Source organism: Thunnus thynnus, chromosome 14 (assembly GCF_963924715.1).
Source record: "Thunnus thynnus chromosome 14, fThuThy2.1, whole genome shotgun sequence".
Lineage (NCBI taxonomy): Eukaryota > Metazoa > Chordata > Actinopteri > Scombriformes > Scombridae > Thunnus > Thunnus thynnus.
This window is the reverse complement of record NC_089530.1, coordinates 11,512,296-11,528,158: the sequence shown is the minus strand read 5'-3', so window position 1 is coordinate 11,528,158 and position 15,863 is coordinate 11,512,296. Positions and strand designations below refer to the sequence as shown.

At 38.3% G+C, this 15,863-nt stretch overlaps 1 protein-coding gene across 1 annotated transcript; it reads left to right on the top strand.

Moving 5' to 3' along the window:
* Positions 1-229: 229 nt before the first annotated feature.
* Positions 230-15,777, top strand: LOC137196886 (lutropin-choriogonadotropic hormone receptor-like). The gene is made up of 12 exons (XM_067609833.1): positions 230-671; positions 861-1,046; positions 1,338-1,409; positions 4,179-4,253; positions 4,498-4,572; positions 5,990-6,064; positions 6,371-6,448; positions 6,649-6,717; positions 7,174-7,248; positions 10,078-10,266; positions 10,428-10,481; positions 11,139-15,777. The coding sequence occupies exons 2-12, from the start codon at positions 877-879 to the stop codon at positions 12,283-12,285; spliced, it is 2,079 nt and encodes a 692-aa protein (XP_067465934.1). The 5' UTR covers positions 230-671; positions 861-876; the 3' UTR covers positions 12,286-15,777.
* Positions 15,778-15,863: the final 86 nt, after the last annotated feature.

The window sequence follows — 15,863 nt, the reverse complement described above, 5'->3', positions numbered from 1 at the left end:
AATGGTTATTTGAGAAATCATTTTTTCATTGGATCACTGATCACATTATGTAGGCTTCTTTGGCAGTATGACACAATACATCACATGTTATCTCATATATTGAAAACCGTAATGTGAAAAGTAGGCCATTAGATAAATTTAGAGCAGTGGTTTTCAAACTTTTTCACGTCAAGAACCCCTAAACTGACACAAATAAGAACAGGGACCCCCATCTGATAAGATTTTTGCTTTTAGATGTTTTATTACAGAAAGTGTATGAAACCCATGACCACAATAATCATACATTTTGTCATTGTGTTACTTATGGATGGAATTATAGTGAAAATAAATTATTCCTCTTTTTGCTGGGGTCCTGGGTAATACAATTCTTTTTGAAAATATCAAAATTAAAAAAAAAAAATAGTCTACTCATCAGTACCTCACAACAGTAGCCTAGTAAAAAACAGTTATTTTCCAGCCTTGATTTATTACAAACATAAATGAGTGACAGCATGACTTCACCACATCACTTCATCTGACAGAGCTTTTCATGATCTCCACCCACCAGACGTCACATCTCTGCAGCTCAGCTGTCAAAGAAAATTCTGCCTGTGTTTCACTTTGTTGGCTCTTCCAGGCGGGCAGCTTGCTCGCAATTACGACCGTACCTGAAGGCAGCATTAACGCTGCAGGTGGGAAAAAACATCAAAAAAACAAGAACAAAAAAAAAAAAAACAGCGTAAAATTATTTAGTGTTTTGCCTTTGACCTGGAATAAGACACTGATTTTACAGAGCAGGTTTTTATATACATATATCTTTAACTTTGAGGAGATTCAGCGGAGTTTTTTGTTTTTTCTTTGTTTTGATATTAATCCTTCAGTGAGTGGCCCGGTGTCATGGCTCCCCAGGCAGTCTGGGTCCTGGTCGTGCTGTCCGGTGTCCTGAGTGTGCGCTCCTGCTGGGCATATACCTGTCCGGCCATCTGCCGCTGCAGCGCCGACACTTTTCAGTGCAGCAGAGACACTCAACTGGCCTCCCGGGCAGCAGCAACATCCGTGCTTCGACTGTAAGTAACCCAACTTTCTAGCTTTGCTTCTGATAGAAAACTAGTCTAAAATCATCTGATACTTTACTGTGAGCCCATCAGTGCCCTTGATCTTTTCCTTTTGTCTTTTGTTTTTCCTGTTGGGACTTATTATGGCTATAAAGTTACTTTATGGTGTCACTATCATTCCCCTTGTAACACAGGTCTTATAAATGTAATTTCTGAGGGACACATTAAAGACGCCTTTCTGTATTTGCTTCTAGGTATAAAGTTCACATGTGGAGTTGACTTGAGTTTTACTTTTTCTTACAGAAGACTCACTCATCTGCCCTTGAAAGAAGTTCCCACTCATGCCTTCAAAGAGCTGATCAACATAACAGTAATGTAAGTTATTTATATTTAAGACTTACTCTGGAAGAAGCAGACAGAGAGAAAAGTAGCCTTAAGTCAAAAAAGCTTGACTCAAGAAAGGAGACACCTCTGCTGATAAACCCTTTGGCCTTGATGAAACATTTAAGCAAGAATGCTGACTAACTAAACATAAGCTTAACGTTTTTAAATGATCAGAATTATTATCTATTGTGATTTAATTAAAAATGAATTAACTGTAATCTGATTAATTCAATCAAATGTAACTGCTAGTCTTGAAGTTTGAAGTTTGAATTTAAAAATGTATTGAAAATATATTTGACTGATCCTAAAGGAACTTTTATATATATTTATATAATAGATGATAAATCATGTCAATAGTGTGCTTTAGTTCAGCATTGTTCAAACAAATCAACCATGAGGAAATATCATACTACAAGGGAAAAAAAGCAAAGTCTGTGTTGGTCCAAATTTTAAATACAGTTAAAATATGCTTTGCCTGCAGCGCCACCTATTGGCTCATGTGTACAGAGCAAAGAGAAAATCCTTTAACCAGATATATTACAGCACCAGTAAAGAAGTATTTCTACACAAGGCTACACCTCCAGCTGCTCCTACACCTGACAGCAGAAGAAGTGGAAATTGATTTAAATTTATACCAATCCATACTGCATTATTACAAATGCTCTTCAACAGCCCTTTTATATAGACAATTCATTATTTTACCAGACACTTTAAACAGCCAGACAGTTAACAGGGCTGACAAAAAAATTTGTAGCTGTGGAAAACAACATAGGCTTAGAAAGAATAATGAAATCTTTACAAAACATCCTTTAAATTTGAGACGTGTTTTGAAAAAAATAATGTTTGTCAGTTATAACCCAATGAACTCTGACTAAATAACAACTCAACTATTACATCAGGTGTTTACTAAATGCTTTTATCTTGAGTCTAGGTCCAGGTAATAGCAACAGGAGGCGAACATTTGTGTATGACTATTCATTACTTCATACCATGATTACATTTCACTTTGATGTCTTTGCTCTGTAGTTTACTTCCTATGGTGTGATCAAGGGAAACACCTTGTTAACTCAGCGAATGGTTGAGCACAACCCACTCTGTCACTTTTAATGTGGAAGTTTCACCCACATGCTTATGTCACCAGATTTCAAACAAGTACTCTGTTTACGATGAATGCCTCAGATTTTCCAAAACACTTTTTTTTATCAACTGTAGATGTTATGAAGATGCACAGTTCCAAAAAAAGGTAAAAGGTGAACTTGCTGTCTTCATAGGACGGGGAAATTGAGTCTATTCTCTGTAAAAATATGTATTGAAAAGGAAAAAGTAGTTAAAGATTTTCCCCTTATTGTTGTATGTTGTGTTATTGTCACCATACTTTGGGGCTTTTCAGCAGCTCCCATACAACATTTTCATAAATGTACCAAAATTCTTGGCCCAAATGGTTAACTGGCCTGCAAATTTCCATTAAATCCAATTATAAATGAATGAGATATTTCACTAAAAACAAACCAGGCACACCAGTAATAACATAATCTCTTCTTATTTTCTCTAGAAGTGGGGATTAATTGCTGATTAGGTCACCTTTATTGTGTTTACAGCCACTAAATACTCACTTCTAAAGCCATAACATCACCCTGAATAGTTTTACTGAATTGGCTTCACTATTTAATTAATATATCATTTACAGTCTGATAAGCAGATATGAAACGTTTGTTTGCCTGTGGTGAAACCATTTTCAAATTGAGCCAGTTTGTGTTGATTGCGTTTGACTTTGCTCTCCTCCTCAGGGACGAGCTTATCAGTCGCACATACTTACAGTACTTACATGCCATAGGTTCATTATGTTCCAATACACAGGGCAAATTCAAATTTCCTCCCAGCAGATGATAGTTTTATGTGATAAAATACACTCCACTTTCAGTGAAATGACTGTGCTAAAGCTACAAATGTGGACTTACAATAAGATGTTTCATTTCTTGGTTATGAAACCTTCCTCATCTAACCTGTGTCAAGGTAGAATGACACGGCGTTTGTCACTGATGACGCAAACTGATAATCGTTGGCACAGCTTGATCTGGACAATCTTTTTTTTTTTTTTTTTATATGAGCCACAAGTGGTAATTATGACACTATACATAATGCAATCAGAGGAGAGAGTGAAACCAAACATAAGCAGCACAGATGGAGTCGTTTAATTGTTTCTAGGTTTAAAATGGGAGCAGAGTGAGGTTAACCTAAGAAAAGTGTCGGCTGATTACAGTTGAGTGGGAGTCTAAAACGACAACGGTGATTACGAAAAAAGTAGATGGAGAGCGGCTCCTGAGAGGAAGCTGTGCCTCCATCAGAAAACAAACTGTTCAAGGACAAATCAAGAAAGTCTTGTTGACTTTGTTTGTCTCGGAACGTCTTTGTTTAGTCCTCCTTTTTAAACATCTTCACTCAGTCTTCTTGGCCCAGATGCATCCATGATGTATGTTTGGAGCTTTTCCAAACATCAGGTGAAGTGTTTGTGCCCTAGAAGTGTGAATTCATGGTGATGTTTGTGGTATTTTCATTTTTCCCTCATGGTTTGCATCCCAGTATCAATCAAGTCTGTCCTATTTTTAAAAAGAAAAAGTAACAGGCACGTGCATCACTCTTAATGTTTGCCTCACTAAAATTCCATATTCACTGGCTTGATCTTAGACATTTCAGGAGTAATTTGTTTACAGCCTCTTGTTAATCGGTTGATTGATGTTGAGCCATTTCTTTGTGCCACAGCGAGATTTCCCAGAGCGACTGCATCACGCAGATACGGAGACACGCGTTCCTCTCCCTCCACAGCCTGGCTCAAATGTAAGCGACACCTTCCATCGCACGTCACATTCAAGCCGCAAATTGAAAGCAATTATTCATTTGAACAGCTGGTATGTGTTTTGCATTTCATTTTAGTTTCACAGGATTAGTCTCTCAATTACAAAAGCTGCGTGTTTAATCCTTGACTTTCACAGCGGCTGGTGTATGAATGGGTTGGTTTATTGACATCCGCTGACGACAATAATTATAATTACTGATATATTTCTTATTTTTGTTCCTGTAGTTTTGTGCAGAATATCAACAGTCTGAGGATCATTGAAAAAGGTGCCTTCACTGACCTGCCCAAACTGAAATATTTGTAAGTATATGATTCTGTTTTATGTGATCGTCAGTGACCTTTTTAAACCTCACTGACCAGCCAGTGCATCGGTCTTTACAAACTCGTACTTTGCAGCCGAGCATTGTTCAAACCCACAGAACTTTGTTTTGAATTTAGTTGAGACTCCAAAGTTTTCAAAGATGCCAAAAAATATGGGGGCAAGGGTATTATTTCCATTTGATGGAAGGGCTCAGTCATTAAAAACAGAGTCTTGGTTTTGAATATTTCACTTAGTGTTAACATCATACAGCTTCACTGATATTTTTAAGTTAGTGAAATATCTCTACAACAATTGGATGGATTGCCATGAAACTTTGTACATACATACTGTACCCAGAGTATAAATCCCAATGACATTGACAATCCCCTGACTTTTCCTCTTCAAGTACCAAAAGCAGGTTGAGTTAGTTTGTTTGTGTGTTGTATCATCCTGTGTGTGTTTCCCTGTGTGTATTTGTATAATGGCCCAACTAGGGACAGGCATTACAAGCTGGCCTAGGCTATAAATGTTGTGGTATGTGGCACTGCTCCATGCTATGTACTTCTCCCCATAAAAATAAACATTAAATAATAAAATATAAGAGTTAATGAGAGACAAGCCAACAGAGAGTATGTATGACAGACAGTGTGGGATTCAGTATAAAAAGGATGTTGTGGGGTTTTAAAGAGTCACTCCAGCTTATGTTGTCTGTTTGTGTCATCATAAACTGAGGGGATGGAGTTTGAAGCATGAAGGCATTTAACAGCCAGAGAGGGTCTGATGAGAGATGCTGTTGAGTTGCATTATGGGAATTGTAGGAGCCAGCATTTTGAAGCTTGACACACACAAAGGGAATAAAAGCAAAGATATCTCGGCCTCTGATGCTTCGATTTTGACCAATTCTTTTCATAGTTTGTCTCTTGTGAGTCACTGGCGTCCTCCTTTATGTACTGTCAAAAGCACTGTCTGTGAAGAGGACTTGTTTCTTGATTGTTATGATTTTTGCTTTTTTTTTTCTTTCACTGTACAACCACATTCAAAAGCTGTACTGATCACTTGACTGTATGGACTGTATTAATATATCCATAGTTTGCACTAATTTTGGTTTTATGTCTTGAGCACAGTTGCTTGTTAAGTAGAATTTTAGGTTGCAGATCAACACTCACAGCCTCTATGATCTATGAAGATATTCTTAATTCAAGTTGTACTCTAGTAAAGATTGTTTTTAAAAGTTAAAGGTCACAAGTGATGATGTGATAAACCACATTTAGCCTGGAATACTTTACCAGCTGGCTCCTGAAATTAGTATTTTCTGACTGACTGAGACAAGCTCAGTATCTGTGACATTTTGTGGCCACTTTGAAGATTTCCTCTTATCTGCTCATGATCATCTGTCTCTGCTGTGTGTCTCCACAGGAGCATCTCAAACACAGGGATGATACACTTCCCAGACTTCACAACTATCTCCTCCTTGGTGTCCGATATTATCCTGTGAGTAATCCCATTTTAAAATAATGTGCCCAGATCTGGATTAGTGTGTTTCTGCATGTTGCACAACTGCATGTTGTTCATGTTTTAACTCTGAGTGGAGCCCAAGTTGTTTATTCTGAGCTGGGTTTTACTTTTATCTATCAATGTCACGATGCCACTAACTCCGCCACAAATCCTCTAACTGGGTCACAGTTCATCAAACTGCTGCGTTTTTTTTTGGTTTTTTTTGGTATGAATATACATAATTTTGTCTAACTGATAACTTAGCCCAACAGCCTGAGTGCATGTTATCTCCTCCTTGTGCAGAGAAATGGCAGACAACATGAGGATCGAAACCATTCCTGCCAATTCTTTCCTGGGAATGACGGAGGAGTACGTTGACATGTGAGTACAGGAGCCAAATTCTTTTTCTTACCACATTATCAAAACTAGGAGCAACAATTTTTCACCATTTGTCAAGAACATTTGTTTTTTTTTTTGATGTGTCTCAATCTGCTTATGTAATTGAATGTTCAGTTCTCTAACCTTGGTGATGGGTGCCTTTGACAGCAAAATAAAAATTTATAACATTGTGTCCTCGACAGGAACCTGCTTAGAAACGGTTTCAAGGAAATAAAGTCTTATGCCTTCAATGGAACCAAGCTCAACACATTGTAAGCATTTTGATAATCAACATGTTTTTTTTTCTGTCATACTGTGCCAACAACAACATAACAGGCCGATACAGTTTACTGCTGTTAAGTATGTTGTACAGGTTTCAAGCTTTTCTTTTTCTAATCATAAAAACTGAGTGTACCAGTAAACAGACGTTATGTAAGACTAAACAAAGATTGGATGACCCGTTGTTTTCTTGCTCTGCCCCGTACTGCTGAATGTTGATGGGGACGTGATATGTGCAGACACCCTGCAGTCTAAAAATAATGCTCATCTTCCTCGGTGTCAAGTTGAGAAAAGAAAAAGTAGATGAAAAATGGTTTGGGGCGTTGTTGGTCGTTAATGTGTCATCTTTGATTTTCTTAGATATTGTATGTTAACTGCACAGCTACAGTTTGGATTGGAGGTCATTTGAGTGATATTTGATTTTTATTTATTTTTTTTGTCTTTTGTAGGATTTTAAGAGACAACAGGTATCTCACTAACATTCAAGAAGATGCTTTCAAAGGAGCTTCAGGTCCAATTTCTCTGTAAGTAAAAATAATTCAAGTTGATCAAATAAATAAAGAAAATGTCATTATAATTTCCTGGCCAGTCAGTTTGCAAACTGGTGTTAGAGTTGTTCAGATCCTCTACTCAAAGCAGCTATTATCAATATTTTTATATTAACAATGACATGAATACTTGTATGTGAAAGGGGTCGCTCAACTGACTCTGCAGTTCCTTTCAACTTGATGGAGTTTTTTAGTGTCTTTCAGCTTATTGTTTTGTTCTTTTTTTTTTTTTTAGCAAGCAGCTTAACTGTTTTGGTTCACTTAACTGCTCTCATAGCATCAATTTCAGCTGCAGCAGGCGGTTGTTCACAGTGAAACTCTCTAAAAACACACTATACACCACCTGCTCAGCACCAAACAGCAGACAGACACAGTTAGCGACTATTATGCTGTATTATATTTCACTCAGGAGTTAGAGGAGACCAAAACAGAGTTAAGAGGACTAAGTTTTAAATTTGCCAGATGGACAGAAACATGCCTTTGAATGAATGCTTCATATCTTCTGGATGTGTAAATAGGCAAGTGTTTGCTACCACATTCACCATATTAACTCAAAAGGTGATAACATGTCAATATTGTGTTCACAGCTAGTTTCAACTGACCACTGCCCAAAAAAATGTACTTAAGTAAAAGTACAGAGGTTTTGTTAGCCCCTTTTAGAGTGTTGTGTGTACATACACTTTTTTTTTAGTTTTTTTCTTAGCTTTCTACATAGTGCACAGTAAGGTGAGGCAAATTAATTTATATAGCACATTTCATACACAAGGAAATTAAAAGTGCTTCCCCAAAATCCAAAAGAACATGAGAACAGGAATAAGAACAATAAAAGATTAAAAAAAAAAACAAGTTAGTTAAGTGCACTTTAGAATATGTACTTTAGAAAGCATTTTAAAAATCTCTGTTTTAGTGACATTATGACACATGTTGATGAGAGGCAAAAACATTGAGGAAAATGTTCATTTTGCAAAGTATCCGTATTAGTGTGGACAAGGCCCAAAAGCCTTGGCAAGCAGATGTGTCTTTAATTTAGATTTAAAGGTTATCAGCATTTGACCTGACGTGTCAGATGGTTTGTTACACAGAACCACTGGAGAAGTCGTCCTTGGAAAGTGTTTGGAAAAGGGCAGGAACTTTCAAAAAATACCTGGCAGGTGATTGGATGAACCGTCTGTCTATCACTGTCTATCATTGTCTTACCTTGCAAGGCAGCTAGATTCAAGAGATCACAAGATCCCACGAGAATCCTTGTAGGATGCTGATTGGTGGTTTGGACACAAGCCGAACCTGAAACAAGATGGATTGTCCTGTGATCTTGTGATCTCATGAATCCAGCTGCCTCGCAAGGTAAATCGGTATTGTCTCTAATCTGAAATCTTTAGGTAGTTTGTTCCAGATGTGAGCAGCAAGACATGACATGAATTTAGCGACACCAGGACTACTCAGAATGTTATATTATTATCATAATGTAATTTATTATAATATTGAACTATTACTTATGTGTTTTTGTGTAATTTTGATGTTGTAGTTTGTCAGAATCAATTTTAAGTACTTTATATACTGTTTAGCAATTCCATCCTTAACAGTGGATCATAAACTGGACATACAGTATATTTGAAGGTAAACTCTACATGTCTATATATACATGTATGTCAGTATTCCCCTCTGAAATGGACAGGAGATATGGAATTGCCGAAAATGGAAATAATCAAGTACGAGAATCTCAAAATTGTACTTCAGTACAGTACTTGAGTAAATGTACTTAGTTACCACCACTGTTAAAAAATTAGTCAGTCTTGTCAATGTTCATGTTCTACAGATACAAGGTTGAAATCCAAATGCAACACATTTATAATTGTGCTGAAGTTAAATATGAGAGAGGACAATCAAAAATTTTCAATCTTTTGTTGTTTAAATCAACAGCATTACGGTGACAATATTTGAACTGGGTCAGTGAAGCAAGATTAATATTCATAACAATGTTTATCATTTTATTGTATAAACATTAGGGTGGTGACAGCCTGTCTGTGTAAACAACCAACAAGGCAGGCAGCACTGCTGAATACTGATTAGTGAGCAAATAGCCAAGTCTGCAGAGCATACAGCTCGCAAGGTCTCTGATTGTGAGAAACCTGTGTTGTAGATATGAAATTTCCTTATCTTGGTTATGAATAAGTATTTGTGGTGTTCACAGACGCGCAGGAAATGCCAAAGGTCTTCCGTCTGCTTGTGTGGTGTCCACTGTGGTACTTTAGGGTATTTTTAGTTTTAAAGAAAGCCAGGTCACAACTTGTAATCAGCTAAATAAAGGCGGTATTCAATCAAAGTAGCTGTCAAAGTACATACTGAATGTTATTTTGCTTTTGATAAAATGTATTCAGTACTCAGTAAATGTCAGTAATTACAGCCTCTTTTCTGTGATGAAACATTTCTGTTGTGAATGAGCATCTCTTTAGAAAGACAGCATGATTCATCTCATTGGCTTGATGAATATGAAAACACTGTGAATGAAACCTTGGCTACTCCAGTCACTAGAGCTCCATAAACACCTGTAGGAGATTCTGCAGATTTGCCTGAAACAGCATTTGTCACCAGCATCAACAAAACACCAAATCATGGCTCCTCTAGTGGGAAAGACTGGTTTTATAACTCTCAAGTTGAGTTTAAATTACAAGTGAAATCCAAGGCGAGGCTGTTCTCGTGACTTGTAATAGTCCAACACCTTATTATAACAAGTAGTAGTATCAGTAGCCATTTTACTAAACTTGACTGAAATGCGTGTCTATGTTCTCTGCATGTGTGATTCAGGGATGTCTCCTCCACAGCTTTGAGCTCCCTCCCCCCTAAAGGGCTGAGGCAGGTGAGGTTTCTGAAGGCCGGCTCCGCTTTTGCTCTGAAGAGCCTCCCTCCACTGGAAAGCCTGGCTGAGGTAGAGGAGGCTGAGCTCACGTACCCCAGCCACTGCTGCGCCTTCCACACATGGCGTCGGAAACAAAGGTAACTGACCTGCTCACAGCGATGTAACAGATCCATTCACATCTGCATAAAGAACAAAAGCTCTGTCCAATGAATGCAGAACATCTGCAGTTTGGTAATTAGCAGTTTAATTTATTGACATACTGTGAGATCTAACCTTTTCCCTCCTTTTATATTTAAAGGGAAAATGCCTTGAAGAACTTCACAAAGTCTTGTGATCTCAGCAAAACAGAAATGTAAGTTACTTCAGTGTCCACTTAGAGACTATTTGAAAATTATTTGGGTGGGAAGAGGGGGGGGGGGGGGGTTTGAATCTTATTGTTCACTTTTTAAAAAAAGTAACACCCCGTCCAGCATTATTAATATTTTGTTTGGACCCTTGCCTTGATATAGAACTAATATCTCAAACTAAGATGACACTATTGAATTGTTATGACTTATTTTGCCATTTTGCCATTGATAACAAAGAATTTAAGATGGTGTACTGTAATTTAGACCTTAATGGAATGATAATTTTCACATAGCACACAAATCAAATAATAGGAGTTGAATTGGAAGTAATCAAAATTATGGAAAATAAAACAAGATGCATCCTGTTTACTAAATATTGCAGCTGTTACTGTCAATTTACGCATGACATTTAACTTTTTTTACACATTTAATTTTACTGTAGTTCAGGTTTATGTCCAGTTGCAGACATAACAACAACATAACAGACATTGTGATGAGAAAAACAAAGCCCTGATACAGAGATGCAATTGTTGTCCTCATATGGCAAAACACACAAAATCCATCTTCTATGAAAAACTATATATATATATATATATATATATATATATATATATATAACTCTGGGATTGTTATGATAACTTCAACATCTGTATGTTCTTCAGAGAGCCCACTGCAGATGGTGTGAACGGTATTAATGACATCAACTTTCAGTATCCAGACCTGGAACTGGATTGTCTTAACGACCCCTTCGTCAAGTGCATGCCAAAGCCAGATGCTTTTAACCCTTGTGAGGACCTGCTGGGCTTTCGCTTCCTGCGCTGTCTCACCTGGATAATCACAGTTTTTGCTGTGACTGGTAACCTGACTGTGCTGGTTATCCTCCTCATTAGCCACCATAAGCTAACCATCTCCCGATTTCTCATGTGTAACCTGGCTTTTGCTGACTTGTGCATGGGGCTCTACCTGATGCTCATCGCCTTCATGGATCACCACTCCCGTCACCAGTACTACAACCATGCCACTGAATGGCAGACAGGCCCCGGATGTGGCATAGCGGGGTTTTTGACAGTGTTTGCCAGTGAGCTCTCAGTATATACACTGACTGTGATTAGCCTTGAACGCTGGCACACCATCACCAATGCCATGCATGTACACAAGAGGCTGCGGATGCACCATGTGACAGCCATGATGGTGGCAGGCTGGGGCTTCTCTCTGCTAGTTGCCCTGCTCCCTCTTGTGGGGGTCAGCAGCTACAGCAAAGTGAGCATCTGCCTGCCCATGGACATCGACACACTGGGCTCTCAGGTTTACGTGGTGGCTGTTCTCATTCTCAATGTTTTTGCTTTCCTGGTGGTCTGTTACTGTTACATATGTATTTATCTCAGTGTCCGCAACCCAGAGCATTCCGCACGTCATGGAGATACTAAGATTGCTAAACGCATGGCTGTGCTCATTTTCACTGACTTCATTTGCATGGCACCCATCTCCTTTTTCGCCATCTCTGCAGCCCTGAGAATGCCCCTCATCACAGTGTCTCACTCAAAGATCCTGCTCATCTTTTTTTATCCCATCAACTCCCTCTGCAACCCTTTCTTGTACACCATCTTCACGCGGGCCTTCAGGAAGGATGTGTGCCGGCTGCTGAATCGTTGTGGCTGCTGTCACGCCAAATCTAACTTCTACAGGTCACAGACTCTGGCTTCACACCTCACCTGTAACCAAAAAGTGTCCACCAGAAAACCTCACTCACTTAGCTTCTATGCCTACATTAAGAGGAAAGGTTGCTTTATAAACAAGGGAACCACATGATCAATAACAGATAATTTTATTGTAATTATTTTAGCTGTCTTGTAGCATTTCTTCTAAGTTTAGGTCAGGGTGTCAGTCTTGTACATGGCATGCTTCAGATCAGATTTGATCTGGATCAGTTTACAGAGTGAGAATTTCATCAGTCAGGGTCAAGACACCTCAAATTGAAGACAACAGGTGCTGCAGCCTCCATTTCTGCACATATAATGTGGTACAAAGAAGCAGATGAGTGGAGCAGGAATAGAGAACAAATAAAGCAGGGTTTTTTGGGGGTTTTTTTTGCAAAGCTATCTTAAATCATATTATCAATGATCATTTGTTATTAAGATCAAGCTATATAAAACAGAACTTGTGTGAGATGTAAGACATGTAGTTCTATAGAAGATCTTTAAGCAGAGGTTATTTATTTTCTGTCCATATAATAGTCAAGATTTTAAGCATGAATGTGTGAAGTAAATATGATCAAATGAAAGTGTTTGTATTAGCTTGTCTGTTCAGGCTTTTTAGTCTAATGAGTGTTGGGTTGTTGTACTCAAGAGACATTCGAGCTGAGAGGCTTGAAGACTGCAGACATGCCAGAGCAGCCACAGGAAGCCAGTAAAAACTGGGGCCTGGTCCATAATAAACAATTACTGCTGTTCAAAATGTCCCAGGTTCTTACAATAAAACATTCTAATTTTAAAAAATGTGGTCAATTATTTATGCTAACCGTCTTTTTCAATATTTTTATCCTATTAGCAACATCTGTTGAGACTAAGATTATATCAAGGTTGACGTGCCAAACCTCCTGGTACTGTGTTTCTGCCTAAAACTTGCTATAAGAGCATATACAGTGCTGTTTGAAAGTTTGTGAACCTTAAGAATTTTATGTATTTCTGCATAAATGACCTAAAACGTGGTCAGATATTTACACAAATCCTAAAAATAGATAAAGTGAACCCAATTAAACAAGACAAAAAAAACAACAACCTTTTCATTTATTTTTTGAGGAAAAATATCCAACCTTACATATTTGTGTGAGGCAAAAGTATGTGATTGCCTTGCTTTCAGTAACTGGTATGACCCCCTTTTGCAGCAATAACTTCAACCAAACTTTTCCGGTAACTTTATCAGCTCTGCACATCAGCTTGGAGGAATTTTAGCTCATTCCTCTTTACAGAACAGTCTCAACTCAGGATGTTGGTGGGCTCCTTTGCATGAACTGCCAGCTTCAGGTCCTTCCACAGCATTCCTATAGGATTAAGGTCAGGACTTTGACTCAGCCATTCCAAAACGTTATCTTTCTTCTGCTCTAACCATTCTTTGGTAGAACAACTTGTGTGTTAGGGTCGTTGTTTCATGACCCACTTTCTGTTGAGCTTCAGTTCACAGATAGATACTGTGACATTTTCCTATAGAATGTGCTGGTACAACTCAGAATTCATAGCTCCTTCAATGATTGCAAGCCATCCTGGTCCAGAGGCAGCAAAGCAGCCCAAACCATGATACTACCACCACCAAGTTTCCCAGGTGGGTTAAGGACCTTATGCTGGAATGCAGTGTTTGCTCATCGCCAAACTTAATGCTTCTCATTCAAGCCAAAAAGTTCAATATTTGGTCACATCCATACACAGAATATTTTTCCAATCACCTTCTGGCTTATCCACGTGGTCTTGAGCAAACCGTGGACGGCAGTAATGTTCTTTTTGGAGAGAAGTGGTTTTTTTCCTTTCAACTCTGCCTTGCACACCATTGATGTTCAATGTTCTCCTGATGGTGAACTCATGAACATTGACTGTAGCCACTGCAAGGGAGACCTTTAGTTTCCTAGATGTTACCCTGGGGTCTCTTATGACCTCCCGGACTATTACATACCTGCTCTTGGTGTGACTTCTGTTGTTCGATCACTCCTGGGGAGGGTAACAATGGTGTTGAATGTCTTCAATTTGTACACAATCTGCCTGACAATCGACTGGTGGAGTCCAAACGCTTTAGAAATGGTTTTGTAGCCCTTTCCAGCCTGGTGAGCATTAACAACTTTTCTTCTAAAGGTCCTCAGAAATGTCCTTTGTTTGAGCCGTGACACACTTCCACAAACCTGTGTTGTGAAGCTCAGACTTTGACAATGAAGACCCAGATTTCTTCTCTTTTAATAAGGCAGGGCCTTCCAGACTCACACTAGATTGTCATCCCATTGATTGAAACACCTGACTCTAATTTCCCCTTCCCCCTACTTTTGCCATGCACAAATATGTAACATTGGATCATTTTCCTCAATAAATAAACCAATAAGTGTAAAGTTTGTTTAACTGATGTCTCTTTATCTAGTTTTAGGACTTGAACGGAAATCTGATCACATTTTAGGTCATATTTATGCAGAAATAGGGAAAATTCTAAAGGGTTCACAAACTTTCAAGCAGCACTATATTTGAGGATACTTTTTTTTTTTTTTAAACTTAGGTTGTTATGAGTGACACATGTCCAAATACATTACTCAGCGCCATCTTAGAAAGTGATGTAACTTTTTTGTCACCAGTGCAAACCTGTCCTGCACAAATAGGTTTTCTTGACAGGATTAAGGTCTTTTTTATGCTATTGTTTACTGTATTCATCTAATAAGGCAAGTATATAGGATGATGGACACAGCTTTGCATCAATTCAGCACACTCTGTGGTCAATGTATGCTCAATACATAGCTGTGGAAAATGGTCTTTCATTTACAAAACCTGGTGCCACAAATCCTCTGTATGTGGCTGAGAGCTATACATAATGCATGTGGGGAAATTCTATAAAATATTCTGTGTGGGAATCACACACTAGACACACAGTTTTGGACTAACAGGGAAAGATACAATGACTGCACCAAAAGATGTTGCTCGAACTGTGACTTTGGAGCGTACAAGTGAATTAAAAAAAAAAACAACTTCAGCAGCAAAATGATTTTTCCAGGGGTTTGTCACTTTGATTTCTTTGGGTTTTGATTTTTTTCTGGAGCCGTCACCACCCCTCCCACAAATTCTTCCATCTGTGATTAGCTGTGAGTAGCTGTGGGACTAGTGCCCATCAAAACTACACTCAAAAAATTTATCAATTTTAGCATGCATACTGGCATTCATAAGTGCAATTAATTTTGTTTCATAACACTGATAACAAAAAATCATTTGACAACAAGGCACTGCAGGCTTTGTAGAGGGTTCCACAGAAAGAAAAGGGTTCATTGAATGCAACACAGCAGTACGGCTCGGTGTATTTGATGCATGATTAAAGGCAAAACATTACAACGTTTGAAAAATCAAACAGCACATTGGGTACCATCAAAGCAACATGATCATGGCAGAAGAAAACACAACAGGTCAAATCGTGTTTTGCTCCACTAATGAAGAAAACTAACATAAATTCATGCTGTTTGTCTCAGTACTTTGAATTCACAAGCACTGATGTAAGTAATTGGCTGTAGCATTGAAAATGACTAGCAGTACGCTCTGATAATTGCTGTGATAACATAGTGACAAAACAAAAAAACTAAAGTATCAGTAATTTTGCACAGCAGTGTCTTAACTGCCTGCCTTGAGAGCAAAATTACACCACCAAGAGGTCTA